The sequence below is a fragment of the Natrix helvetica genome (genome assembly GCF_964273705.1).
Source record: "Natrix helvetica genome assembly, chromosome: 5".
In the NCBI taxonomy this organism is placed as follows: domain Eukaryota; kingdom Metazoa; phylum Chordata; class Lepidosauria; order Squamata; family Natricidae; genus Natrix; species Natrix helvetica.
The window spans coordinates 1,644,443-1,671,641 of record NC_138551.1 but is presented as its reverse complement, the minus strand read 5'-3'; the positions used below and the strand labels follow the sequence as shown (position 1 = coordinate 1,671,641).

General features: G+C 46.7%; 1 protein-coding gene across 1 annotated transcript; it reads left to right on the top strand.

Moving 5' to 3' along the window:
• Positions 1-1,650: 1,650 nt before the first annotated feature.
• On the top strand, positions 1,651-25,705 carry CLDN16 (claudin 16; the record flags this gene model as incomplete). The annotated part of the gene is made up of 7 exons (XM_081956282.1): positions 1,651-1,788; positions 12,161-12,242; positions 15,704-15,831; positions 19,996-20,098; positions 20,914-21,078; positions 23,570-23,761; positions 25,016-25,705. 7 exons carry the CDS (start codon positions 1,651-1,653, stop codon positions 25,147-25,149), a joined length of 942 nt encoding a protein of 313 aa, XP_081812408.1. The 3' UTR covers positions 25,150-25,705.
• Positions 25,706-27,199: the final 1,494 nt, after the last annotated feature.

The following is a 27,199-nucleotide window of genomic DNA, read 5'->3' as shown; positions in this document are numbered from 1 at the left end:
GGGAGGGGTGTGTGTTTGTGTGTCTGTGTGAACACTGGGCTGTGTTTATTTATTTTTGTTTACCCACTTAGTTGTCCAACCTGTCACACTCCTAAGGACCGACAGTGGTGTTCAACTCATTAAGAACATTTTCCCACAAATTAAAAACCAACATCACAAACCCATGAGCCACACAGCCTTGGGAGAAGACGGGAGCACCAGACGGGCGGTTCTCGACTTACAACCGTTCCAAGTGACAGCTGAAAACATATGACAAGTCCTCACACTTACGGCTAACACAGCACTCCCCAAGGTTATGCGATTGAAATTTGGACACTTGGCCACAGGCATATATTTATGATGGTTGCAGGGTTATGTGATCAATATGTGTGGCCTTCCCAGCTTGGTGGGTGGGGTTTGCTGGATGTACTTAACGACTGTGTGACTCACTTAACAACCAGAGTGATTCTCTTAACAACCGGGATGAAAAAAAGGTTGCAAAATCAGCCGACTCATTAAAGCCACTCTCTTAAGCAGGTTTTCCTGCTTAGTAGCTAAAGTTCTGGTTCTAATGGTAGTCGTAAGTCGAGGACATGAGTCAAACTCTCTACTCTCTTGCACCCCCTGCCTCCTGGCCATGGGACACACTTTTTTGTTGTTAATTTCCCTTTTCCTGCCAACATATCTAAAAATGTGTCTTTCCGTTGTTTTTTGCTTGTTATAGAAGGCATATATTGTTATAGAATCACAGAGATGGAAGGGACCTTGGAGGTCTTCTAGTCCAACCCTCTACACCACTTCAGACAAATGGCTCTCCAACATCTTCTTAAAAACTTCCAGTGTTGGAGAATTCACAACTTCTGGAAGCAAGTAGTTCCACTGATTAATTGTTTCTCCTTAGTTCTAAGTTGCTTGTCTTAAGCGTCTTTGTGCTGTTTTTCTGCAGGAATTGTCTACTTGCTAGAATTTTTTTTAAAAGAAGGTTCTTCCTGGAAATGGAGATTCTCAGCCATTCTGGTCCTGGTTGTCCCAAAGGTGCTTTTTCCCCCCAAGGCAACTGGACTTTCTGGTTTTTCTTTGAAGATGTTTTGCTTCTTATCCAAGAAGCTTCCTCAGAGCTAAAGAAGCTTCTTGGAGGAGAAGTGAAAGGTCTTGAAAAGAAAAAGCAAGAAAGTCCAGCTGCCTCTTGAAAAAAACACCTTTGGGATTCTTCCTGGACATTTTCAAGAAAAGTTTGGACAAGCATTTCTCCGGGATTTTAAAAGGACTCCTGCCTTGGACAGGGGGTTGGACTAGATGACCTTCAAGACCCCTTCTGGTCCTATGATTATGCGATTCTTCAACTCTATGATTCTCCTTTCCCTGGGCATGCTTATCTCTCTCATCACCTAGCCCCCTCAAAAAACCCCTTTGCCTCCACAATGCCTTGCTAAATGACCCCCACATGTTATTTCTCTCTCGTGAAGAATGCACGGTGATTCCTTCCAATATCCTGCTTTTTTTGGTCAGACTTTCCGATCGTCCTGAGGATTGCTCGGCACGAGCTCCTATTCGGTAGTCCTCTCTCTCTCTCCCTCTCTCTCTGCCTGTTGTCATTGGCTCTCTGGAAGTCCTGTGTTTGGCTTGGAGCAAGGATGTTTTTGTTCGAGCGAAACTTGGCTCCAATGCGCCATGGCTCATTTTGCAATTCTAGATGCCAAAGAGGTTGCATCCAAGGGGTTCAAAGATACATTGGACTTGAACCCAAGTTCTTTTCATGCTTTTTCCCCCGGGTTCATGAGAAGCCCAAGACCAGAGGATGCTTTTAGGGTAAGTGGGGAGTCCACCTTTGTCTCTCCAGATCGTATTTTTTCAGCCCAACAATATTTTGCAAAAACCCCAGCTGTTTGTTGATCGATCTTGCTCTATTCTGGGAGGCCTCCGGTGCTGTTTGCCTCCCTCCGTATAATCTAAATAATCCTGAACCAGATCGTTTTTCAGACAGGGCTCGCCCTCACCTTTGGCAAACAGACCACAGCCGCCGAAAAACAAAGGTGCTCGGAGCACCAGATGTTTTGAATTCAGCCCCTTCCTGGACGTTGCCTCATCTTGATGACTTGGGAGATTTTTATATATATATATATATATATATACCTGCTTAACTTGGAACAATTTGCTTTGCAAGTTGGCTACCGGGTGATAACGGTTATTAACTCAACCCGGGGAGCTCAACCGCAACGGGGATTCAGAAGAGGGAAAACAAACACCGCGTCAAGAAGGAGGAGAAGTGGTAAACACTCAACAGTCGATCCTCGCTCTGAAAATAGCTGCCTTATTGTCTTGGCTGCCACTTCTGCTGAGGTTGCAGATTTCTCCCCATGTCTCCCCAGGTTTTGCAATCCTGAAGTGATGCCTCTCGCTTCTCAACCAGTGTCTCTCAAGCTCATGAAATTTAAGAGGGGTGGGCTTCCACTGCCAGAATTCCCCAGCCATAGTATATCCTATGTTATATTAACAAAGTTTTTCTATTAGGATGCCCCATATATACAAAAAAATGCCATTTAATATATGAAGTGTTGTTGATTAATAGATGATTAGGGTACAGGAGTCTAAAACATACAAGAACGGTTGCAGGAACTGGGCCTGGCTAGTCTAGGGAAGAGAAGGACCAGGGGAGACAGGAGAGCATCTTCCAATATTTAAGGGGCTGCCACAGAGAGGAGAGAGTCAAGCTATTTTCCAAAGCACAAGAAAGTGAAAGAAAAGAAAGAAAAGAAACAGAAAGAAAGAAAGAAAGAAAGAAAAAAAGAAAGAAAGAAAGAGGAAGGGGGGATGGAAGGAAGGAAGGAAAGGAGGACGGAAGGAAGGAAGAAAAAATAATGGAAAAAGAAAAAAGAGAGACATGGCTGGTCTAGGGAAGAGAAGGACCAGGGGAGACAGGAGAGCATCTTCCAATATTTGAGGGGCTGCCACAGAGAGGAGAAGGGGGCCAAGCTATTTTCCAAAGCACCTGAAGGCCAGAGAAGGAATAATGGATGGAAACTGACCAAGGAGAAAAGCAAGGAGAGAAGGAAATAAGGAGCAAAGCTGGCTGTGGAATACTGGGTATTGAAGTCCACAAGTCTTAAAGTGGCCTAGGTTGGAGACCTCTGACATAGAGTATGTCTCAGGTTTGTCAACTTGAAGTTGGGTGGACTCCAACTCCCACAATTCCCTGGCTGGGGAACTCTGCGAGTTGGAGTCCACTCTCCTTCAGGTTGACCACCCTTGAGAAGCTCTCATCTCATGCAACCTCCTGCAATGTGCCATGAAACCAAGGAAACCATCGTGAGAAGGGGCCGTCCAGCCTCTTCTTCAAAGCCTTCAGAGATATCACAACTCCGTAGACCCTCTTCCATTGTTTACAGAACTGGAGGAACCTTCTTTGAGGAAGGTTGGCCAACATCTTGCATTGCAAAGTAGGACTTCCCCTGTTTGTGTCTTGGGCAGGCCATTCATTGGACAGATTTACACCCAGGTTGTCTCCTCTCTTGGATTTCAGATGAGATGTTTGGGATTCCCATCTCCAAGTCAGCCACTGTCCACCCACCGGCCTTAAGGTCACCAAGGCTGACCTCAGATTAGAGACCTTCTCTCCACCCAGATCCTACAGATGGTCGATTTTCCATTTGTATCAAAGCTGGCTGAGGCACTCTGGGAATTGAAGTCAACAAGTTCTAAAATCACCAAGGTTGAAGACCCTGCTCTGGAGAAGAAGCTAAGATTAGTTGGGGTTAGCTGGGTTTTCTGGCCGTTTGGTGCCGTTTGGGGGCAAGGGTTCTTAAGACAAACATCCACAGAAGGATTTCTCCTTCTCCACGATCTTCTGAGTTGGGGGCCATAATTTCCCCTCATGGTAGTGAATTGTGAAGTTTAAATTTCTGCTTCGGGAAAAAGTCATTTCTGTTCACCTGACACCAGCGGAAATAAGACATGCAACAAATGATGTGGCATGTTGTTAGTTGCAAAGTCCTGTCCGACCCATCGCGACCCCCTGGACGACATTCCTCCAGGCCTTCCTGTCCTCTTCCATCCTCTGGAGTCCATTGAAGCTCACGCCGGCTGCTTCGGGGACTCCATCCAGCCACCTCCTTCTCTGCCATCTCCTTCTCCAGCACCAGAGTTCAAAGGCCTCCATTCTTTGGCGCTCAGCCTTCCTTGTGGTCCAACCTTCACAGCCATCCATTGCAACTGGGAAAACCGTAGCCTTGACTAGGCGCACTTTTGTTGGCAGGGTGATGTCTCTGCTTTTTAGTCTGCTGCCTAGATTTGCCATGGTTTTCCTCCCCAGGATCAAGCCTCTTTTAATTTCTCTGCTGCAGTCCCCATCTGCAGTGATCTTGGAGCCCAGGAAAATGAAATTGGTCACTCCCTCAATTTCTTCCCCATCTACCGTATTTTTCGAAGTATTAGACGCACCAAAGTTTTGAAGAGGCAAATTTAGGTAGGTAGGTAGAAAGAGAGATAGAGAAAGAGAGAGAAATACAGTAAGTTAGATAGGGAGAGGGAGAGAGTAGTTAGGAAGGTAGGCAGATAAAGGGATATATATAGAGAGAAATAGAGATAGATAGATAGAGAAATACAGTAGGGAGGGAGGTAGAGAGAGAGAGTAGGTAGGTTGGTAGGTAGAGGGATAGATAGATAGAGAGAAATACAGTAGGTAAGTACGGAGAGAGAGAGAGTAGTTAGTTAGTTAGTTAGGTAGGTAGATAGATAGGTAGGTAGGTAGGTAGGTAGGTAGGTAGGAAGATTGATAAAGGGATAGAGAGAGAGAGAGAGAGAGAGAGAGAGAGAACACAATACAATACAATACAATAGTAAAGTTGGAAGGGACCTTGGAGGCCTTCTAGTCCAACCCCCTGCCTAGGCAGGAAACCCTATACCGTTTCAAACAAATGGCTATCCAGCATCTTCTTAAAGACTTCCAGTGTTGGGGCATTCACAACTTCTGGAGGCAATTTCTGTTCCACTGATTAATTGTTCTCACTGTCAGGAAGTTTCTCCTCAGTTCTAAGTTGCTTTTCTCCTTGATTAGTTTCCACCCATTGCTTCTTATACAATACAATACAATAGCAGAGTTGGAAGGGACCTTGGAGGTCTTCTAGTCCAACCCCCTGCCTAGGCAGGAAACCCTATACCGTTTCAGACAAATGGCTATCCAACATCTTCTTAAAGACGTCCAGTGTTGGGGCATTCACAACTTCTGGAGGCAACTTCTGTTCCACTGATTCATTGTTCTCCCTGCCAGGAAATTTCTCCTCAGTTCTAAGTTGCTTCTCTCCTTGATTAGTTTCCACTCGTTGCTTCTTGTTCTACCCTCAGGTGCCTTGGAGAATAGTTTGACTCCCTCTTCTTTGTGGCAACCCCTGAGATACTGGAAGACTGCTATCCTGTCTCCCCTGGTCCTTCTTTCTATTAAACTAAACAAAACAGAGAAATACAGTAGGTAGGTAGGGAGAGAGAGAGAGTAGGTAGGTTGGTAGGTAGAGGGAGAGAGAGAGAAAGAGAGAGAGAGAGAGAAAGAGAGAGAGAGAGAGAGAGATACAGTAGGTAGGTAGGGAGTAAGAGATAGTAGGGAGATGTTTCCAGGTGTATTTATCCATGTGCTGGAGAAGGAAATTGCTGACAATCTGCAGCACCTAAGACTTTGTTTCTGCTGGCACAGCACTTGATCAATCTAATTCTCATCAATCAGTTAAAGAGCTTTCCAAAAGGAAAACAAAAAAGTTTTTGCACTCTGCAAACCTCCCAAAAATGGCCTGTTTTTCACGAAAATGGGACCTTTTCTTTTTTAAAGAAAAAGGCATGAATAGCCCTTAGGAGGCTTGCAGAGGGCTCCTTGGGGGTGGGGAAGGGGCAAAAACGAGCAAAAATGGCCCTTTTTTGTCCAAAAAATTGCATGCATAACCTTATGGAGGCTTATAGAGTGCTGCTGGGGGGCGGGGGGGGGCAGAAATTGGCCCATTTCTTGCTCTTTTCTGCCCTCCCCAGCCCCCAGGAGCTCTCTGGAAGCCTCCTAAAGGCTCTTCACGGCCATTTTGGTGAAGGGGGCTGGGTTTTGGGAGGCCAAAAATGCTGTATTCAGTGTATAAGAGGCACCCAGATTTTCAGCCTCTTTTTTGTGGGAAAAAGGTGCGTCTTATACTCTGAAAAATACGGTATTTGCCAGGAATTGAGAGGGCCGGATGCCATGATCTTAGTTTTCTTAATGTTGAGTTTCAAGCCAACTTTTGCACTCTCCTCCTTCACCCGCCTCAAGAGGCTCTTTAGTTCCTCTTCACTTTCTGCCATTCGAGCGGTAATTATGTGGCATAGAAGCCTGTAAATATCTCTCTGTTCTCCCCTTCTCCACCCCCACTCCTTCTCTTTCTCCTTCTCCTCTTCTTCCAACTCCATCACTATTACCATCATCATCTCTCCTTTTCTTTTTTCCCACCATCACGTCTTCCGTTTTGACACCTTTGCCTCCTCCTCCTCCTCACCCCTATTCCTTCTCCAACTTCACCATTACTCCTCTTCCTCCTTCATTTCTCCTTCTCCTTTCCTCCCCTCCTCCCCCCTCTCCCCTTCTCCCCCTTTTCCTTCTCCTCCTTTTCTTCTTCTCCATTTTTCCTCCTCCTCCTCCATTTCTCCTTTTCTTTCTCCTGTTTTTCTTTCTTCTCCCGTTTTTCTTCTTCTCCTCCTTCTCCATTTCCCTCCTTCTCATTTTCTTCTTCTCCATTCCTCCTTCTCCTCCTTTCCCTTTTTCTTCCTCTATTTCTCCTTCTTTTTTTCATTTTCCCCCCTCCTCCCCCTCTTCCCTTCTCCTTTTTCTTCTCCTCCTCCTCCTCCATTTCTCCTCCTCCTTTCCTTTTCTCCTCTTTCTCCTCCTTTCCCTCATTCCTTCTCTATTTCTCCTCTTTCTTCATTTCTCCTTCTCCCCCATTTCTCCTCCTCCTCCTCCTCCTTCCCCCTTTCTTCTCTTTTTCTCCTTCTTTTCCTTCTCCACATTCTTCCTTCTTCTCCAGTTTTCCTCCTTCTCCTTTTCTTCTTCTCCATTTCTCCTTCTCCACCTTCTCCTCCTCCTTCACCCTCCTTTCCACCTTTCCTTCTCTATTTCTCCTTCTCTTTCTTCTTTCTCCATTTCTCCTCCTCCCCCTCCCCCTCCTTCTCCTGCTTTTCCTTCTCCTGTTCTTCCTTCTTCCCCAGTTTTCCTCATTTCTCTCTCTTCCTCCTCCTCCCCCTGCTTCCCCTTCCCCTTCCCTCCTTCTCCTGGGTGGCTTTTTCCTTCTGCCTTCCCTTTGCTTAAAAGAGGCAGAGTTTTTCATTCTCTCTGCACTTTCCGTCCATCACAGCCGGACCACAAAATACAGTCAGGCGACATCCACGGAGGAGGATCCCACCCTGAGATCCTGCAAAAACACTGATCTCACGCAGGCAACACTTGTTTGGGTGGCAGCAGAGAAACCCCGTGGATCTCCTGGAAACCGCAGCCTTCAAAGTCAGGCGCTTGTTTATGTCAAACCAGGCAGTCTGGGAGGAAAGCAGCATTAAGCCAGCTTGAAGCCCAAATAATTGAGGCTCTGCACCCGAAGGAAAATTGAGAAAACAGTGTGTGTGTGTGTGTCTGTGTGTGTGTGTGTGTGTGTTGTGTTGAGGAAAATGCAAAAACAAAAACAGAGCCCAGCCAGGGAATGTTGGAAGAAGAGAAATATTTCATGCTCTTCATTTTTGCAGTTTTGCTCGGGGGAATCTTCATTATTTTTAGGAACTTTCTTCCCTGTTAGGAAAGAGGCCGGATGATCCATAGGTCAGTGTCCCTCCATCGTCCCTTGACTTATGACCACAATTGTCACTAAGCGAGACAATTGTTAAGTGAGCTTTGCCCCATTTAACAACCTTTCTTGCTACAATTGTTAAGTGAATGACTGCAGTTGCTGAGTGAGTCACACGGTTGTTAAGTGAATCTGGCTTCCCCATTAACATTGTTGGTCATAAGGTTGCAAAACACTATGACCGTCATAAATAGGAATCAGTCGCCAAGTGTCTGAATTTTGCTCTCGTGACCATGGGGGAGGCAGCAATGGTCGTAAGTGTGAAAAAAGGAAGACAATGGAGTCCTTGGTGGTCTCTGAGCTTGGTAGTTTTCTTGAAGTCATTTCATTGCCAAAGTAGGTAACAGCATCAGTGGTAGAAGAAGAAGGGGTTGCAGAGAAGAGAAGGAAGAAGAAGAAGAAGAAGAAGAAGAAGAAGAGGAGGAGGAGGAGGAGGAGGAGGAGGAGGAGGAGGAGGAGGAGGAGGAGGAGGAGGAGAATAGCTGTGGAGTCCTTGGTGGTCTCTGAACTTGGTGGTTTTCTTGCAGACGTTTCATTGCCAAAGTAGGTAACAGCATCAGTGGTAGAAGAAGGAGTTGCAGAGAAGAGGAGGAGGAGGAGGAGGAGAAGTGGGGGGTCCTTGGTGTTCTCTGAGCCTGGTTGTTTCCTTGTGGACCTTTCATGACCCAACTAGGGAATGTCATCAGTGCTGGTGAATGTGGGTTTTCCTCCCTGTTTGTATACAGTAGCTTGCCAGTTTTGGAGAGAGGTGTCATTTTCTCCCTTTGTGGTTCCTTCATCCCAGTATTATTTTCTGCTTGATTGTTTGTCTGAGTTGGTAGTTCCTTGATCCGGGTATTGTTTTCCACTTGATTTTTGTCTGGTGTTAATCTCTGCTTATCTGGAAGTTGCCTGCCGTAGAGGACGCCTTCTCTTTTTGTTTCCTTCCTCCTCCTTTTATTTCTCTTTTGGCTGGTATGTAAATGTGGTTTATCTCTCTGTGCCTGTTGATGGCTGATTTGTCTGGAGACCAGGCTCAGGAATCCCGTAGCATTTCCGGACTTAGCTCGCTCTAAGGATGCTGACATTTTCACAGGGGAAGCTACAGTCGAGACCTCACCACAGGCGTTCCTCCGGATGAGCGGCTTAAGGGAAAACATGGTTTCTGATTGGGCCCAGCCCAAGAGGCTGCAAATAACTGAACCTTGTGCCAGGCAGAGGGGTCTTTGAGGAGACCCCCTGGCTGTGTGTCCTGAGCCTCAGCCCCCACAGGTGTCCTCCTGGTCAGAGACGTTCCCCTCCCACCCCTTGCTCAGTAAAGGCTCATTTCTGGTGGCTTAAAATCTTGCTATGAAGAAGGTTTCCTTTACATTTACATTGTTTTACACTTTACATTTCCCAGATCGGTGTTGTTTTTAATGCTTTGTTGCTTTTGATACTCTCTCTCTCTTCTCTTCTCTCATCTATGTCTGTCTGTCTATCTGTCTCAGAGATGGCAAACCTTTTATTCCCTCGGGTGCCAAAAGCCCATATGTGCATGCCGACACCAATAACGCAATGCCCCCCGCAGGCCCCACCCTCGTGCATGCGCACGCAACCCCTCGTGCATGCGCGCACATCTCCCAGCAGAGACCCCAAAATCAGCTGGCTGGTGGGAGGCATGAACGCATGCGCAGTGGAGCTGACCTGGGCGACAGTTCATGTGCCTGCAGAGATGGCTCCGTTTGCCACCTGTGGCACGCATGCCATAGGTCAGCCATCACTGATCTATCTTGTCTGTCTGTCTGTGTTTGTCTGTCTGTCTATCTTGTCTGTGTATCATCTATCTATCTACCTACCTACCTACCCTTCCTTCCTTCCTTCCTTCCTTCCTTCCTTCCTTCCTTCCTTCCTTCCTTCCTTCCTTCCTTTCTGCCTTAATGAAGCTAGAAAGTGGGCCTAACCCATGGCGGCCTCAGCACTGTCCACCTCCATCCAACTCTGTTATTCCTTCCTTCCCCACTCCCTCCCTCCCTCCCTCCCTCCCTCCCTCCCTTCCTTCCTTCCTTTTTTAAAAAAGGAAGCGTCTGAAATGTGACAGGATTTCCTGCTTGAGCAGAAGGTTGGACTAGAACCGCGATGGCTACCTATGGCACGTGTGTCCAAAGTGGCATGCAAAGCCATGTCGCCTGGCATGCGCGGCCTTGCCTGTTTGTCTTCTGGATTTCTGGTGCGCATGCGCGCATGATGATCAGCTGTCTTTCGCCTGTGCAGCAGTGCCAAAAACCGTCCTGCACATGTGCGCCAGCCAGCTGAACATTGGGCATGCATGAGGACTAGAACCCGTACGTTCGCCAAGTTCCCTTTGCGCGCGTGGCAATGCTGAATACCAGCCTGCACATGTGTGCCAGCCAGCTGATTGTCGGGTGCGCATGCGTGCTAGAACCCAGAAGTTCAGCTTTTCTGGCCCGCAGCCTGGATGAGCGTGAGCACATGCGTGCAATGTTTCCACATGAAGAGGAGGTTCACCATCGCCAGACTAGAGGACCTCTGAGGTCCCTTCCAACTGTGTCCTTCTGTTAGCGATGGAAAGCCCTTCCCCCCTTTAGCCCCCCCTCCCCCCATCACGCCTTACAAGGCCAGGATTTCCCCCCAAGTGCTGGGAGAAGATCGGATAATGTTTGCACCTTAGAAGTTGACTTGGCGCCAGGAGTTTGTTATTTTTTCATGCCTTAATGTTTTAATCTGTTTCATTTTATAGCTTTAATATGATTTTATAGGTTGTTTTAACTTGGGAAACGCCCAGATTTGCTTAGAAGACAGGCGGCTGCATAAATGCTTCAAATAAATAGATTCAGGTAGTCCTTGAGTTACAGCAGTTCATTTAGTGGCCGTCTGGAGTTACAATGTCACTGAAAAGGTGACTTATGGCCATTTTTCACATGTCCGATCATTGCAGCATCCTTGTAGTGTGTGTGTGTGTGTGTGTGTGTCTGTGTGTGTGTGTGTGTGAAAACCTTTTCTTTGGCTAAGCCCTCCTGCAGAAAACAACTGCAAAATACAGCTGTTATTTGTCCCCTCTAACTAGGTTTCTGCTTTCTCCTGGATTACTACTAAGTGCAGGCTTTTCTCGCACCCAAGAGCCCTCGCCCTCGTTACTATCTTTAGATAAATGATTCAGCACCATCAAAACAAACGTCGTCTGGAAGAGACACACCGAAGGAGAGAACACAACAGTCGGTCTCTAGAAACTTTGTCTAAACTTGTTCAAAGCAGGAAAGAGACAAACATCACTGGTTGCAGGTGTGTGTGTGTGTGTGTCTGTTTGTCTGTCTCTCTCCGTGTGTGTTCCATATCCCAACACTTTCCAGTGTGTGGGTGGCCAAAGCGGAGTGTTTTGACAGGCAGGAGAGAGGAGAGAGGGAGAGAGAGAAAACAACACAACAGTAATTTTGAGTCAAAACTGCAATTCAGCCACCGAGGGGGGGGGGGGCTGTGAATGATCCGCGGGGGATTTAAGGCTGAGAAACAGAAAGCAAGTTCAGACAACCTTTCCCCAAACATCTTCAAAAACACACACACACACCCAACCGACAATGTTGTTCGGTGCATGTGCACACCTTTATTTATTTGCTTAAAAGATTTCTGCTGCCCATCTTAAAAACACCATCCTGGCCGGCTCACAACAAGCAGGGAAGAAAACCTTCATGAAGTTTCTGTAAACGCCAAAAATCTGTAAAACGCAACCCCGAATTTGCTTTTTCCATCATTCCCTTAGGATGCCCCCAACAACCACACCAAGATATGTTGTGTACTCCAGTGTGTGTGTGTGTGTGTGTGTGTGTGTGTGATGTTTGGAGGGAGGGAGGAACAGAAGGGAAGAGCTATGGAGATCCTGAGTCATCCAGCTCTTGGTTGTCCCAAAAGGGCTTTTTGCAAAAGGTAACAGGATTTCCTTGTGGGTTTTGTTTTTTTTTGTTTGAAAAGGTTTCACTACTCACCCAAGAAGCTTCATCCGTTCTAGCTGAAGTTTGAACAGTTAGAACTGGAGAAAGCTTCTCAGATGAGAAGCAAAATGTTTTCAAAGAAAAAAGAAAGCAAGGAAGTCCAGCTGCCTTTTGGGGGGGGGGGAAGCTCCTTTGGCCATAAGGGAGGGGCGGTGACAAAAAGGCTCCCTTCTGAAGTCCCACTGGGTGGCAAGATTTTAGGGAAGTCACCCGGAGCGTGGAAGGATGAGCAGATGCCCTCAAGGAGGGAAGCCCCTGCAGATGACCTGGTCCCCTGGGGGGGGGGGTAGGGCTTTGAATTGCAGCTGGAGGGAGCCTGGGAGCCCAAGAGAGGTGAGATATGGGTCAACCTAGAAGTGCCCAAGAATTCTGGACCAATGGCAGCTTCTGAGAGGTCTTCTAGGATCTTCAAGGGCAGCCCCATGCAGAGTGCATTGTAGCCACCCATATAGGAAAAGCCCAAGGAGTAAGTATAATGTAAATCACCATATGTAATCCTTCATCACTCACTCCTTCCCTCCCTCCCTCCCTCCCTCTTTCTTTCTTTCTTTCTTTCTTTCTTTCTTTCTTTCTTTCTTTCTTTCTTTCTTTCTTTCTCTTTTCTCTTCTTTTTTCTTTTTTCTTTCTGTTTCTCTTTCTCTTCTTTAATTTGACTTTTACTTTATGTAAAATTCTTAATAATTATAAATAATAATAAATAGTTCAGAGAGGAAAGACAAGTAAAAATAGAATGAATTAGCTGGAAGGGACCTTGGAGGTCTTCTAGTCCAGCCTTTGCTCAAGCAGGAGAACCTATACCATATCAGAGAAGTGACTGTCTATTCTCTTCTTAACAACCTCCAGTGATGGAGCACCTACAACTTCTAGTGGCAAGCTGTTCCACTGATTAATTGCCCTCACTATTAGGAAATTTCTCCTTAATTCCAGGTTGCTTCTCTCCTTACAATACAATACAATAGTAGAGTTGGAAGGGACCTTGGAGGTCTTCTAGTCCAACCCCCTGCCTAGGCAGGAAACCCTATACCGTTTCAGACAGATGGCTATCCAACATCTTCTTAAAGACTTCCAGTGTTGGGGCATTCACAACTTCTGGAGGCAATTTCTGTTCCACTGATTAATTGCCCTCACTATTAGGAAATTTCTCCTTAATTCCAGGTTGCTTCTCTCCTTACAATACAATACAATAGTAGAGTTGGAAGGGACCTTGGAGGTCTTCTAGTCCAACCCCCTGCCTAGGCAGGAAACCCTATACCGTTTCAGACAGATGGCTATCCAGCATCTTCTTAAAGACTTCCAGTGTTGGTGAAGTCACAACTTCTGGAGGCAAGCTGTTCCACTGATTAATTGCCCTCACTATTAGGAAATTTCTCCTTAATTCCAGGTTGCTTCTCTCCTTACAATACAATACAATAGCAGAGTTGGAAGGGACCTTGGAGGTCTTCTAGTCCAACCCCCTGCCTAGGCAGGAAACCCTATACCGTTTCAGACAAATGGCTATCCAACATCTTCTTAAAGACTTCCAGTGTTGGGGCATTCACAACTTCTGGAGGCAACTTCTGTTCCACTGATTAATTGTTCTAACTGTCAGGAAGTTTCTCCTCAGTTCTAAGTTGCTTCTCTCCTTGATTAGTTTCCACCCATTGCTTCTTGTTCTGCCCTCAGGTGCCTTGGAGAATAGTTTGACTCCCTCTTCTTTGGGGCAGCCCCTGAGATATTGGAAGGCTGCTATCATGTCTCCCCTAATCCTTCTTTCTATTAAACTAGACATACCCAGTTCCTGCAACCGTTCTTCATATGTTTTAGTCTCCAGTCCCCTAATCCTCTTTCTTGCTCTTCTCTGCACTCTTTCTAGAGTCTCCACATCTTTTCTACACCGTGGCAATCAAAATTGAATGCAAATATTCCAAGTGTGGCCTTATCAAGGCCTTATAAAGTGGTATCAACATTTGACGTGATCTTGATTCTCTCCCTCTGTTGATGCAGCCTAGAACTGTGTTGGCTTTTTTGGCTGCTGCTGCCCACGGCTGGCTCCGATTTAAATGGTTCTCCACTAGGACTCCAAGATCCCTTTCACAGTTACTACTACTGAGCAAGGTATCACCTATACTGTACCTGTGCATTCCGTTTTTGTTGCCTAAATGTAGAACCTTACTCTTTTCACCATTGAATTTCATTGTATTAGATAGTTGATCCTTGATTAGTTTCCATCCATTGCTTCTTGTCCTGCCCTCAGGTGCTTTGGAAAATAAATTGACCCCCTCCTCTTCTTTGGGGCAGCCCCTCAAATACTGGAATGCTGCTATCATGTCACCTCCCTAATTTTTTCTCCTCTAGATTAGCCGTGTCCAAATCCTGCAACTGTTCTTCCTATGTTTCAGTCTCCAGGCCTTTGATCCTCTTAGTTTCTCTTCTCTGCACTTTTTCCAAAGTCTCAACATCTTTTTTGTAATGTGGTGTCCGAAACTGGAGGCAACGTTCCAGGTGTGGCCTTACTAAGGCTTTATAAAACGGAACTAATAATCATGTGATTTTGATCCTATGCCTCTCCTTATACAACCCAGGATTGGATTCACTATTTTGGTGGCTCACGTTTAAGGGATTGAAGGTCCCTCTGTACAGTGACTGTTTTTGAGGCAGGTGTCACCTATTCTGTGCTTGTCCCTTTGGCTTTTCCTGCCCAGGTGTAAAATCTGGCTTTTCTCCTCATTAAATGCCTTGTTGTTGGATAACGTCCATTGTTCAAGTCTGTCAAGATCTCTCTGGATCCTGAGCTTCGTCTTCTGGGCTGTTGGCTGTTCCTGCCAGCTTAGTGTCTCACCTGCATAAAAGGTATACAATGTCCCTGAATCCCAATCAGCTCCAGGACATACTACAGATTCCTCCCTGTAGAACTTTTGCTGTATTAAAGGAGGAATATCTTTCCTTTCTTCTGAGGATTCCCCCTTCCCTGTCTAGCCTGCAACCCTAGGATCTCCTTGTGGTCTCCCATCGAACCACAGGTAATTGTCCAAGGGGAGGAACGTGGTTCCCTGAGAAACGAGGGGAGATCATCCTTCAGTGGGAATTGCAAAGTGTTTGCTATTGCTTTAGCAGCCCCTTCCCCAAACTTTCACCCCCAGCTGTTGTTCCCCTTCCCTCTTGGGCAGGAGGAATGGGCCCACCGCCACCTGCTGGAGAAAACCCAGAATGCAGACTCTCCTGGAGAAACTGGGCTGCCCCCAGACCCCTAAATTTTGGGGTTCGGCTTCCCTTCTGCCCCCTTTGCTGAAATGGGTTTTAAATCAATTAAAACAGGCAGGGGAAAAAAGTACTTTAGGATTTTTGTTGTTTGTTTCTATGTGTCATACAATATATGTGAGTGTATGCATAATTTTTGTATTTATTTATTTATTCTGTCATGTTTCTGTAGTGTATATTGGAGGTGGTGACCCTTGAGAGCTGCATGCAATGAAATTTCATTTTAATGTATGCAGATTGGTGTACTTTCAAAGTGACAATAAAGTTATTCCTCTCTTCTGTTCTCTTTTCTCTTATCTTCTCCTTATCTTCTCCTCTCCTCTCCCCTTCCCTTCCACACCACACCACACCACTCCACTCCACTCCACTCCACTCCACTCCATTCCATTCCATTCCATTCCATTCCATTCCATTCTATTCTATTCTATTCTATTCTATTCTATATTCCATTCCATATTTTCTATTCCATTCCATTCTATTCTTCTGTTTTACACCGCCCCGAGTCCTGCCTAGGAAAGGGTGCGGTCTAGAAATAAAAGTTGTTGTTGTTGTTGTTGTTGTTGTTATTATTATTATTATTATTATTATTATTATTATTATTATTATTATACTGTTGTTCTGTTTTATTCTGCTATTCGGTTATTTGGTTATTGTTAGTCTGTTATTCTAATGTTCTGCTATTCTGTTCAGGTTGGCACTGCCTGATATTTGCTGCTGGCGTGGAGGCATCGGCTGGCATTGACCTGCCCTTGTGTGCATGGAGAGAACTTTCTCTGGAAGCGGCCAGACCTTCTCCAGAAAAATCCTGGCTCCACCAGGTGAGTCCACCTGAGGCTGAGCAAAACCTGGCTAATTAAGGAGGACTTTAATGCAGGCACATGCCCGGGTGTGCGTGCCCCTCTTCCCGGCTTCTCCGCACCCTGCCATGGCCCTCCTCCTCCTCTCCCTCCCATGCACAGGACCGTGGGGTCACTGCCCAATGTCCATCTGCAGGAAGAGGGAGGGAGGTAGAGAGACAGGCCAGGGAAGGGGGCAGCCAGGTCTCCCTGGCAGAGAACATGAGGTTTCTGCTCCAGTATCTGGGCTGCTTCTCCGCTTTCCTCTCAGTGGCATTCCTCATCGCGGCCACCTGGACGGATTGTTGGATGGTCAACACTGATGACTCCCTGGAGGTAAGGCCCCAGCAGCCCCCGGTGTGTCTTTGTGTGTGTGTGTAACCCCCACAATGGCTGGATTCTTAGAGGTTCTTGTTGGCAAAAGATCAGTTGGGAGTCTCTCCCGGGTGCGAACGGAAAAGCAGCAGCAAAAGGAAATGTCACCGGTTGGATTTCAGCCTGCTATGCAGGTGTCGAAGGCACAGGGACCAGCCCAGAAAACGTAGAGGGGAGGTCATTGCTCTCGCCTCTACGTTGGGCCAGTCTCACCACAGAATCCCTCCTGCCACCAGATTTGAAATGTTGGGCTTAGACAACTTAGAAGTTCGCGATCTTCGATCCGACCTAAGCGTAGTACACAAAATTATCTGCTACAATGTCCTACCTGTCAATGACTCCTTCAGCTTCAACCCCAACAGCACGTGAGCTCCCAAGAGATACAAACTCAAGGTCAACCGCTCCAAACTCGATTGCAGAAAATACGACTTCAGCCACAGAGTGGTCAACGCCTGGAATGCTCTACCGGACTCCTCAAACCCCCCAAACGTTAACCTTAGACTGTCTACTGTTGACCTCACCCCATTCCTAAGAGGTCCTTAAGGGGCGTGCATAAGCGCACCAGCACGCCTAATGTCCCTGCCCTAATATTTCTTTTTATTCGTATTCATTTCAGGTCTATAGTTATTAGAATTAGAATTACTTGATTGTCATTGTACGTATATACACAGTATACCCATAAGTATACCCACTTATATCTATTATCTAATTCATACTTGACGAAATAAATAAATAAAGAATAGAGATTGAGAAGACAAAAAAAACCTGTATCAGTTTTTTAATTGGGCTGCAGTTTTGGGATTTTCTACTATGTTTTTATATATATATATATATATATATATATATATATATATATATATATATATATATATATATATATATATATATATATATATATATATATACATACATACATACATACATACATACATACATACATACATACATACATACATACATATATATATATATATATGCAGTATATATCACACACACACACACACACACACATAATATAAGTGTAAGCCACCCAAAGTTACCTTGAGGTAAGATGGGTAAAGTATACATTTTATAGATGAATGAATGAATGAGTGAATGAGAGGAAAAGAAGGAAGGAAGGTAGGAAGAAAGGAAGGAAGGAAGTAAAAGAAAAAAGGAAAGAAAGAAAGAAAGAAAGAAAGAAAGCGTTCTTATTGGCATTGATCTAAACAAATGGCTGTTTAAACCCCTCTTGGAAACCTCCAGTGATGAAGCACCCACAATTTCTGAAGGCAACTGATTAATTATTCTCACTACTAAGAAATTTAGTTCCAGGTTGCTTCTCTCCTTGATGAGTTTCCATCCGTTGCTTCCTGTCCTGCCCTCGGGGGGCTTTGGAGAAGAGCTTGACCCCTTCTTCTTCATGGAAGCCCCTCCAATACTTGGAGACTTTATTAGACCTTTGTTAGATACTTTGTTAGACCTGCCTTACCTGACTCTAGCAGCCATTCTCCGTCTGTTTTATCCTCCAAGGATAAAATCATCTTTGTTGTTCTTCTCGGCCCTCTTTCTAGGGTCTGGACATCTTTTTAGATCCCGCTTTTGTAAAGTCTAACACTGAGAAGGACGACGGGGGACGAGGTAGCAAGTCTTCCGTTATTTGAGGGGCTGCCACAAAAGAAGGGGTGGGGTGGGGGTCAAGCTCTTCTCCAAAGCCCCCGAGGGCAGGAGAAGAAGAAGCAACGGATGGAAACTCATCAAGGAGAGAAGCAACCTGGGGCTAAGGAGGAATTTCCCGACATTGAGGACAATTAACCAGTGGAACTGCTTGCCACAAGAAATTGTGGGTGCTTCATCACTGGAGCTTTCTAAGAAGAGAATGGACAACCATTTGTCTGGAATGGCGTAGGGCAGGGGTGTCCAAACTGGCTGGGGAATTCTGGGAGTTGAAGTCCACAAGTCTTAAAGTTCCCAAGTTTGGACACCCCTGGCACAGGGTCTCCTGCTTGAGCAGCGGGCTGGACTAGAAGACCTCCAAGCTCCCTTCCAACTCTTATTTATTTATTTATTTTATTATTCATATTTATAGACCGCCCCCTCTCCCGGAAGGGACTCGGGGCGGTGTACAGTCACTAAAATACGTTATAAAATACATACAAAACAGTTAAATAATTAAATACGTAGGTGGAGGAGGTTGCAAGACTGTACATAGAATAATAAATATTAAATATAGTATATAGTATATTAAAAACTTTTTAAAACCCCAAACCCAATTAAAATAAATAAATCCCCGGGAGGTAAAACTAAGAAAGTGCCAGGCCAGCTGATTGAAATAGGTGAGTCTTTAACTTTTGCCGGAAGGAACGGAGGTCGGTGGTAGTTCGAATGTCAGGGGGGAGGTCAGGGAATGTCAGGAACTCTGTTCTTCTATATTACGTGACATAGAAACCGCAGGCTCTCTTGGGAAGCTGTGAGCGGAGGGTCTTTGGAGTGCGCAGAGCTCTTTTCTAACCTTGGCTTCCCGGCTGAAGGGCCCACGTGATGCCCCTCTCCCAGCCTCATTAACCTGCCCTTGAGGCAGCTTGCCAGCCTCCACATTTCACCCTTCCCTGCTCAAGGGTGAACGCTTAAACGGCCCCTGCCAGGGCCGCTGGTGTTAATTCCTGACAGATTGAATGACTTTTCGCACTTCCCCGGTCCATTGGCTCTCTAAAGATTGTGGGTGGGGGTTGACCTCGGCTCCCTCCCTTTGCAATGGGCACGTTGGCAGAAGGGGCAGCCCAGAGAGGCTATGGGGGCTGTGAGGCGGGGGGGGGAGATTTCCCCTCTTACACACACCCCTCTCCTTCTTACGTAGCTTAATTTAAACCCCACTTTTACCTGCTTTACAAAAATTGAAGAAATTCCAGCAGTTTCCCCGAACCACCGAAATGCCCAAGAGAGGGGAGACTCCAGACGAGGCTTGCAAAAAATAATCAGCTTTTATTGATGGCCGCAGCAAAAGCTGGGTGACCAAACTATATCCAAAACATACCAACCAATGCACCTAAGGGATAGCCACCCCCTGCAAGAGGGGCTCAGAGTATTATAGAGCTCCTGTCTCTGTCTACCTTATCTGTGGAGTATCCCTATAGCCTTGGGTAGGGGGTGGCAGCCCCCCTTTGCCAAGTTGTTTTCCGGCAGGATGCTTTAAGGATTTATCAGCCAGGAAAACTCCCTACTTTGGTTCCTTTATCCATGGGGCCTGATATTCCCTTGTAATAATTTCTTCTATGTTTTCAAGAATGTGCCTAGCTTTGAAGCCATGAACAGAAGCGAGACGCAGCAGTGAGATAACATTTGCAGTCCAATATTAAGTTTACAATTTGCTAGGCTAGAAAACAACTAATTTCTGACAGTATATATTATAATAGAAGCAGAAGCCAATAACAAAGCAGAATTCTTAATAAATGATTCCTAGCAGGATATCGCATCAGAAGCAAACAGCAAATCTAGGTTTAACCAGTAGCAATTATATAGGAACACAAGCCATTCCTAATGAAAGCAAATAGCCAATATGGATTCATATTGATTCTCATACGCCTTCAAAGGCTTCTGAAACAATCAGAATAAAGCTGGAAGGGACCACGGAGGTCTTCTAGTCGAACCCCCTGCTCAGACAGGAAACCCTAGACCAGGGTTGTCCAAACTCGGCAACTTTAAGACTTGTGGAGTTGAAGTTCCCGAGTTTGAGACAGGTGGCTGAATTGTAACAGTCAGAAAAATCACCAGGCCTTCCTCTCCTCTGCGTAGGTGAGTGCCACGTGCCGTGGCCTTTGGTGGGAGTGTGTCACCAACGCCTTTGATGGGATAACCACCTGTGACGAATACGACTCCATCTTCGCCGAGCACCCAGGTAGGTGGGCTTGCCCTGAAGGTGAGAGGATCCACAGGGACCCAGAAGGTCATCTACACAGGTAGTCCTCAACGACCACAATTTCCATTGCTCGGCGAGACGGTTGTTAAGTGAGCTTTGCCCCATTTTCTTGCCACCGTCGTTAAGTGAATCACAGCAATGGTTTACGTTAGTCACATGGTTGTTAAGTGAACCTGGCCTCCCCATGGACTTTGCTGGTCAGAAGGTCACAAAAGGGGACGGTGCAGTCGTAATGGTCTTAAGTCACTTTTTTTCAGTGCCGTCGTAACTTCGGACGGTCACTAAAGAAATGGTTGTAAGCCATGGAGTACCTGTAGTATGCTATGTGATTCCCCCTCTTCTTCCTCTTGTTAAAAAATCCCAGTTGGTGATAGATGGTCTCTGGGGGCCCCCATATGCCCAGAGCCCCATGTTCTCCTTGAGCCCTCCTGATCTAGAAGAACCAAGTCCATTCTTGGTGGCCCTGGCCTTTTTTTTTAATCCCTTTAGGAAGGGATCAAGAAGTTTTAGAAAGTAATGTTGCCTCCAGAAGTAATGAATGCTCCAAGACTGGAAGTTTTTAAGAAGATGTTGGATAGCCATCTGTCTGGAATGGTGTAGGGTTTCTTGCCTAGTCAGGGGGTTGGACTAGAAGACCTCCAAGGTCTCTTCCAACTCTCTTATTCTATGCTAATCCTTCCTCCAAAGATCTCCTTCCAGGCTGGAGAACATCAAGTTCAGGGCTACACCCAGAGTAGGGGGCTGCCACCCCACTTCTTTCCCCCAAATCTCCCGCCCCCCCGTTTCTTTTGCAGTGAAGGTAGTCCTCACCCGGATTCTGCTGATCACTGCTGATCTTCTGGCTGGACTCGGATTCGTGTTTCTCCTCCTGGGCCTGGACTGTGTGAAGTTCCTCCTGGAGGAACCAGGGATCAAGGACCGGATCTGCTTCGTCTCTGGATTGGCGCTTTTAACAGGAGGTAGGGTACATATGGGGGGGGAGGTGGGGGGGCTACACTCCCAGAAGTCCTTCTCCCATTCATGGCATCATTCAACGGACTTTGAAGAAGCCGTGTTGCTACTGAGATGGACGGATCACACCCCAGAGCTCTGAAGGAGCTGGCAGATGAGATCTCAGAACCACTGCACCACAACTTCCAAAAATCGTGGAGCACCGAGGAACTACCAGAGGACTGGAAAAGAGCTGATGTGGTTCCCGCCTTCAAAAAATACCCTAAGTTGCATTAACAGAGGGATACAATCAAGATCAAGGGAGGTACTAAGATCGCTCTATCAAGCCTTAGTGAGGCCACATCAAGAACACTGCAGGTGGTTTTGATCACCACACTACAAAAAAGAGGTTGAGACTCTGGAAAAAGGGCAGAGAAGAGCAACAAAGATGATGAGGGGATTGGAGGCTCAGACATACGATGGACGGTTGCAGGAACTGCGGCATGGCTAGCCTAGGGAAGAGAAGGACCAGGGGAGACAGGAGAGCATCTTCCAATATTTGGGGAGCTGCCACAGAGAGGAGGGGGTCAAGCTACTTCACAAAGCTCCCAAAGGCCAGAGAAGGAAGAATGGATGGAAACTGGTCAAGGAGAGATTCAACCTGGAAATGAGGAGGAATTTTCTGACAGTGAGAGCAATCAACGCATGGAACAGAAGTTGCCTTCGGAAGTTGTGGGAGCTTCATCCCTGGAGGCTTTCAAGAAGAGGATTGGACTGCCATCTGTCAGAAATGGTGCAGTAGGGTCTCCTGCTTGGGCGGGGGGTTGGACTAGATGATCTACAAGGTCCCTTCCAACTCTGTTAATCTGTATCTGAGATGCTCCTGAGATGGGCCTTCGGAGGACGTGGAAGTCACCACCTTCTCTCACCTTTGGAGCCATGAGTAGATGCAGAATGCAAGCTTCAAGGTTTCTTCTGGGCTTCTTTGCAATAAGGAGGACCCCTACCAGGCAGAGGTTTCCGTCTTTCTTTTGGGGAGTGTCTGCAGAGATGAAGGTGTTGGCCTCAACTGTGCGATTGAGACCCATGAAGTTTGGATCGCACCATCCTGGTCCCCGACGTGACTTTTTTGACCTTCAAACCTTTGGTCCTTCCCTGCAGAGCATCCCTTTCCTTCCTCACCTGGGGCGAATTAGAGGAGGAGGAGGAGGCCTTTTAACCAGAAATCATAGGCTTTTCATGAAGGATACTAAGAAAGGAAGAACAGAACGCAAGCAAAGGAAATGATAAGCAAAAGAATTATAATGATACACAATTGTCAATAAGAAAGTATGAACCTCTCTTTAATCAGCTTCTGCTGGCACTTCTTGTCTTGCCCTCAGATTCCTTGGAGAACAGGTTGACCTATTGGACAGTCCCTCAACGGTTGGAAGATGCTGTCCCATCATCCCTAAACCTTCTCTTCATTGGGCTAAGCGTACCCACGTTCACCTCCAAACCTTTTGCATCTTGGTTCTCCTTCTCTGCCTTCTCTCTACGTTCTCAGCGTGCTTTTTGGTGGTGGTGGGGGGAGGGGATATTGTGGTGACCACAACTGGATGCAGCCTTCCAGATGTGGCCACACCACGCTTTGAACAGCCTCCTGGAGTCCTGGGGGCTCTAGCTATGGTGTGAGGTGATCTGAGGAGGCCTCTTCCAGCAAGACCTGGACGAGAAGACCTTGAAGTCCCTTCCAACCCTGGCTGTCTAATTCTGCATAGTGGACACTACAGCTTTCCTCTCGCTCCCTCCTTCCTTCCCTCTCTCTCCTTCCTCCCTTCATCTCTCTGTCTCTCTCTCCCTCCATCCTTCCCCCCTCTCTCCCTTTCCCTCTCTTTCCCTCCCTCCTTCCTTCCCTCCCCCCCTCTTTCCTCCTCCTCTCTCTTTCCCTTCCTCCCCCTCTCTCTCTTTCCTCTCCCCGTCTCTCTCTCTCTTTCCCCACCCTTCCTCTCTCTCTCTCTCCCTCCATCCTTCCCTCTCTCTCTTTACATCCCTCCCCTCTCTCTTTCTCTCTCTCCCTCCATCCTTCCCCTCTCCCTCTCTCTCCCTTTCCCTCTCTCTCTTTCCCTACCTCCTTCCTTCCCTCCCCCCTCTTTTCCTCCCCCTCTCTCTTTTCCTTCCTCCCTCTCTCTCTCTTTCCCTCCCTCCCTCCCTCTCTTTCCCTTCCTCCCTCCCTCTCTCTTTCCCCACTCCCTCTCTTTCTCTCTCTCCCTCCATCTTTCCCCCTCTCCCTCTCTCTCCCTTTCCCTCTCTCTCTTTCCCTCCCTCCACCTTTCCCTCTCTCTCTTTCCCTCCCTCCTGCTCCCTTTCCCTTCCTCTCTCTCTTTCCCTCCCTCCCTCTCTTTCTCTCCCCCCCTCCCGCCTCTCTCTTTCCCTCCCTCCCTCTTTCTCTCTTCCCCCCTCCCTCCCTCTCTTTCTCTCCCTCCTTCCCTCCCTCCCTCCCTCTCCCTCTTTCCCTCCCTCCCCCCCTCTCTTCCACAGGTATTCCTGGGCTCATCGGCTCCACCTGGTACGCCGTTGAGGTCTACGTGGAGCGCTCCACCCTGGTCTTCCATAACGTCTTCATGGGCAGCCAGTATAAGTTTGGCTGGTCTTGCTGGCTTGGGATGAGCGGCTCCTTGGGATGCTTCCTGGCCGGGGCCTTCTTAACCTGCTGCGGGCGCCTCCTCCAAGGTGAGCTCAGAGACCGAGAGAGGAGAATATTTGTAGCCCTTGGGGCTCCCTGAGCTTGCTTGTTTTCTTGCAGACGTTTCATTGCCCAACTGGGTAACATCATCAGTGCTAGTAGAATATAAAATGAGGGCAAAGCCCTTCCTCCAAGCACCGATGATGTTACCTAGTTTGGGCAATGAAACGTCTGCAAGGAAACAAGCGAGCACAGGGAGCACCATGGACCGTACAGTCCTCCTCCTCCTCCTCCTCCTCCCTCTGCCTGCCTGGCTGGAGAATGGGAGGGGTTGAAGTCCACCCCTCTTAAAGTCCCCAGGTGGGGAAACCCTGCTTTGTTACAACTGCCTTCCTCCCAGGCAAACATAGACGCAGCTGCTTTAGAAAGTGGCAGGCCATCTACCTTGGGCTACCTGCCTATGCTGGCTGAGGAATTCTGGGAGTTGAAGTCCCAGGACACACCTCAAAGACACCAAGAAAGGAAACACACTGCTTTATTGCAACTGCACGTCTTCCAAATTCATGGGACAATTACATGCTTATTTGTACCCTCTGACTATCACTAAGTGTTGTACCTTATGATGCTTGACAAATGTATCTTGTCTTTTTATGTACCCTGAGAGCTTCTGCACCAAAGGCAAATTCCTTTTGTGTGTCCAATCACACTTGGCCAATAAAGAATTCTATTCCATTCTTATTCTTATTCTACTCTACATTCCAATATCTATTCTATTCTATTCTATTCTATTCCATTCCATTCTCTATTCCAATTCCAATTCCATTTCCATTTCCATTCCATTCTCTATTCTATTCTATTCCATTCCATTCCATTCCCCTTCTCCCTTCTATTCTATTCTATTCCATTCCATTCCATTCTCTATTCTATTCTATTCTATTCTATTCCATTTCCATTCTCTATTCTATTCTATTCTATTCTATTCCATTTCCCTTCTCCATTCTATTCTATTCTATTCTATTCCATTCCATTCCATTCCATTCTAGTCTATTCATTTCTACTCTACTCTATTCTATTCCATATTTTCTCTTCTCTTCTCCTCTACTCCTACTCTCCTCTCCTCTCCTCTATCCCACCCTCTACATTTGGTTACCTACATGTGCTGGGGCCTATTTTCCCTTAGCTGTCTTGCTTACCCCTGGATGACCTCTTACTCCAAGAGCCAGTCACTGATACTACAAGGTCCGTAATTGCCGGTTTGCTAAAAGCCAAATGTCTCTTGTCTTTTGTGTCCCGGTTCTTAGATGCCAACTTGGAGAAGGACTTCCATCCCGGTGCTTTGCAGAAGGTTTACCTGCCTCCTGCCGTGAGCCTCTCCTGCCATCCGTCTGTGCCGACCGCCAGGGCCAAGATGTATGCAAGGGACACCCGGGTGTAAGGATGGGGAAGGGGCACAAGACAGGCTGCAAAAGTCTTCAGAATGAAGGGGCTCTTTAGAGACCTACATGACCTTCACCCTTGGCCACCAGACAACTTCTGCTAAGTTATTTTGCTTAACGAGCCCTGTAATGCAAGAAGCACCCCTTTGCCATATTTCATCACCCAAAAAGATGGAAGTTTTCATCCACGAAGAGGGAGAATTTCCCTACCGCTAGCGGTTGATAGAGATTTAAATCAACTGCGTCCTCTCGCCTGCCTGCCTCCTGCACCCAGAATTAGTTCCCATGGCTGCGTTTCTGCGTTTTTCATCTCGTGAGTCTCCTTGCAACCTGCTCCTCCTCTGAATTTTTGCAATGCACTTTGCCAAGACTCCAGTCAAATTAGGTAGATTCAGACGTCTTGACCCGTCCGTGCCTTCCTCTTTGGGAAAACAGTTTGCTGGAACAATTTGCGTGGTGAGGTTGCTAAGAAAATACGTCTATTTGGAACAGCGTGTCTCGAAATAATATAAATCTTCAGTGGTGTTTTTTTTAAAAAAAAGATTTCAAATGATACGATGGATTAAACGTACGGAAGGGAACGTGTGAAAATCAGACAAAATGAGAAACTGTTGTTGTTGTTGTTAGTTGTGAAGTTGTGTCCGACCCATCGCGACCCTGTGGACCATGTTCCTCCAGGCCTTCCTGTCCTCTACCATCCTCTGGAGTCCATTGAAGCTCACGCCGGCTGCTTCAGTGACTCCACCCAGCCCCCTCCTTCTCTGCCATCCCCTTCTTCTTCTTTTGCCCTCCATCCTTCCCAGCATGAGGCTCTTCTCCAGGGAGTCCTTCCTTCTCCTTAGGTGACCAAAGGATTTGAGATAGATAGATAGTTAGATAGATAGATAGATAGATAGATAGATAGATAGATAGATAGATAGATAGATAGATGATAGATAGATAGATATTGTTGTGAGTTGTGAAGTCATGTCCAACCCATTGCAACCCCATGGACAACGTTCCTCCAGGCCTTCCTGTCCTCTACCATCCTCTGGAGTCCATTGAAGCTCATGCTGAATGCTTCGGTGACTCCATCCAGCAACCCCCTTCTCTGTCATCCCCTTCTTCTCCTTTTGCCCTCCATCGTTCATAGCATGAGGCTCTTCTCCAGGGAATGCTTCTTTCTTCTCATTAGGTGGCCAAAGTCTTTGAGTTTCCTATTGTTGTGAGTTGTGAAGTCATGTCCAACCCATTGCAACCCCATAGACAATGTTCTTCCAGGTTTCCTCTTCAGGGTCTGGCCTTCTAAAGAGCAGCCAGGGTTGATCTCCTCTAGGACTGACCAGTTGGATGGCCTTGCAGTCCAAGGGACTCAATGCAGGAGTCTTGTTCTCCAGCCCCAGAGTTCAAAGACCTCAATGATGAAATGAGAAAAATGAGAAATATGCAAATTTATTTGTATTGGTTTGTGTGTGTATCTGAAATTGACCTCGGAGGCTGAGAGAGAATCCCAGCTGTGGAATATTCCACAGGGTTTATTCTCGCAGTGACAGGTAGTCCACAACTTACGACCACAAGGAGTCCCAAATTTATGTCGCTAAATGAGACATTTGTGGTGAGCTTTGCTCTGTTTTAGGACCTTTCTTGGCACAGACATTGGGAAATGGGAGTTGGTGAGATCCACCCAATGCACAAACTTGAATGAAAATGAAGCTGGCTTGTTCGTGGTTTGTTCTGTTGTGAGGATCAGTTATCCCGTTAAGGCAGTGTTTGTCAAGCATGGCCCTTTAAGAGGGATGGACTTCAACTCCCAGAATTCCCCAGCCAGCACATGCGCTGGCTGGGGAATTCTGGGAGTTGAAGTCCACCCCTCTTAAAAGGGCCACACTTGACAAACACTGCATTCAACCATAATCAACATCTTCATCAATGACTTGGACGAGGGGATAGATGGGGAACTCATCAAATTTGCAGATGACACCAAGCTGGCAGGAATAGCCGACACTCCAGAAGACAGGCTTAAGATACAGAAGGATCTTGACAAACTTGAACATTGGGCACTATCTAATA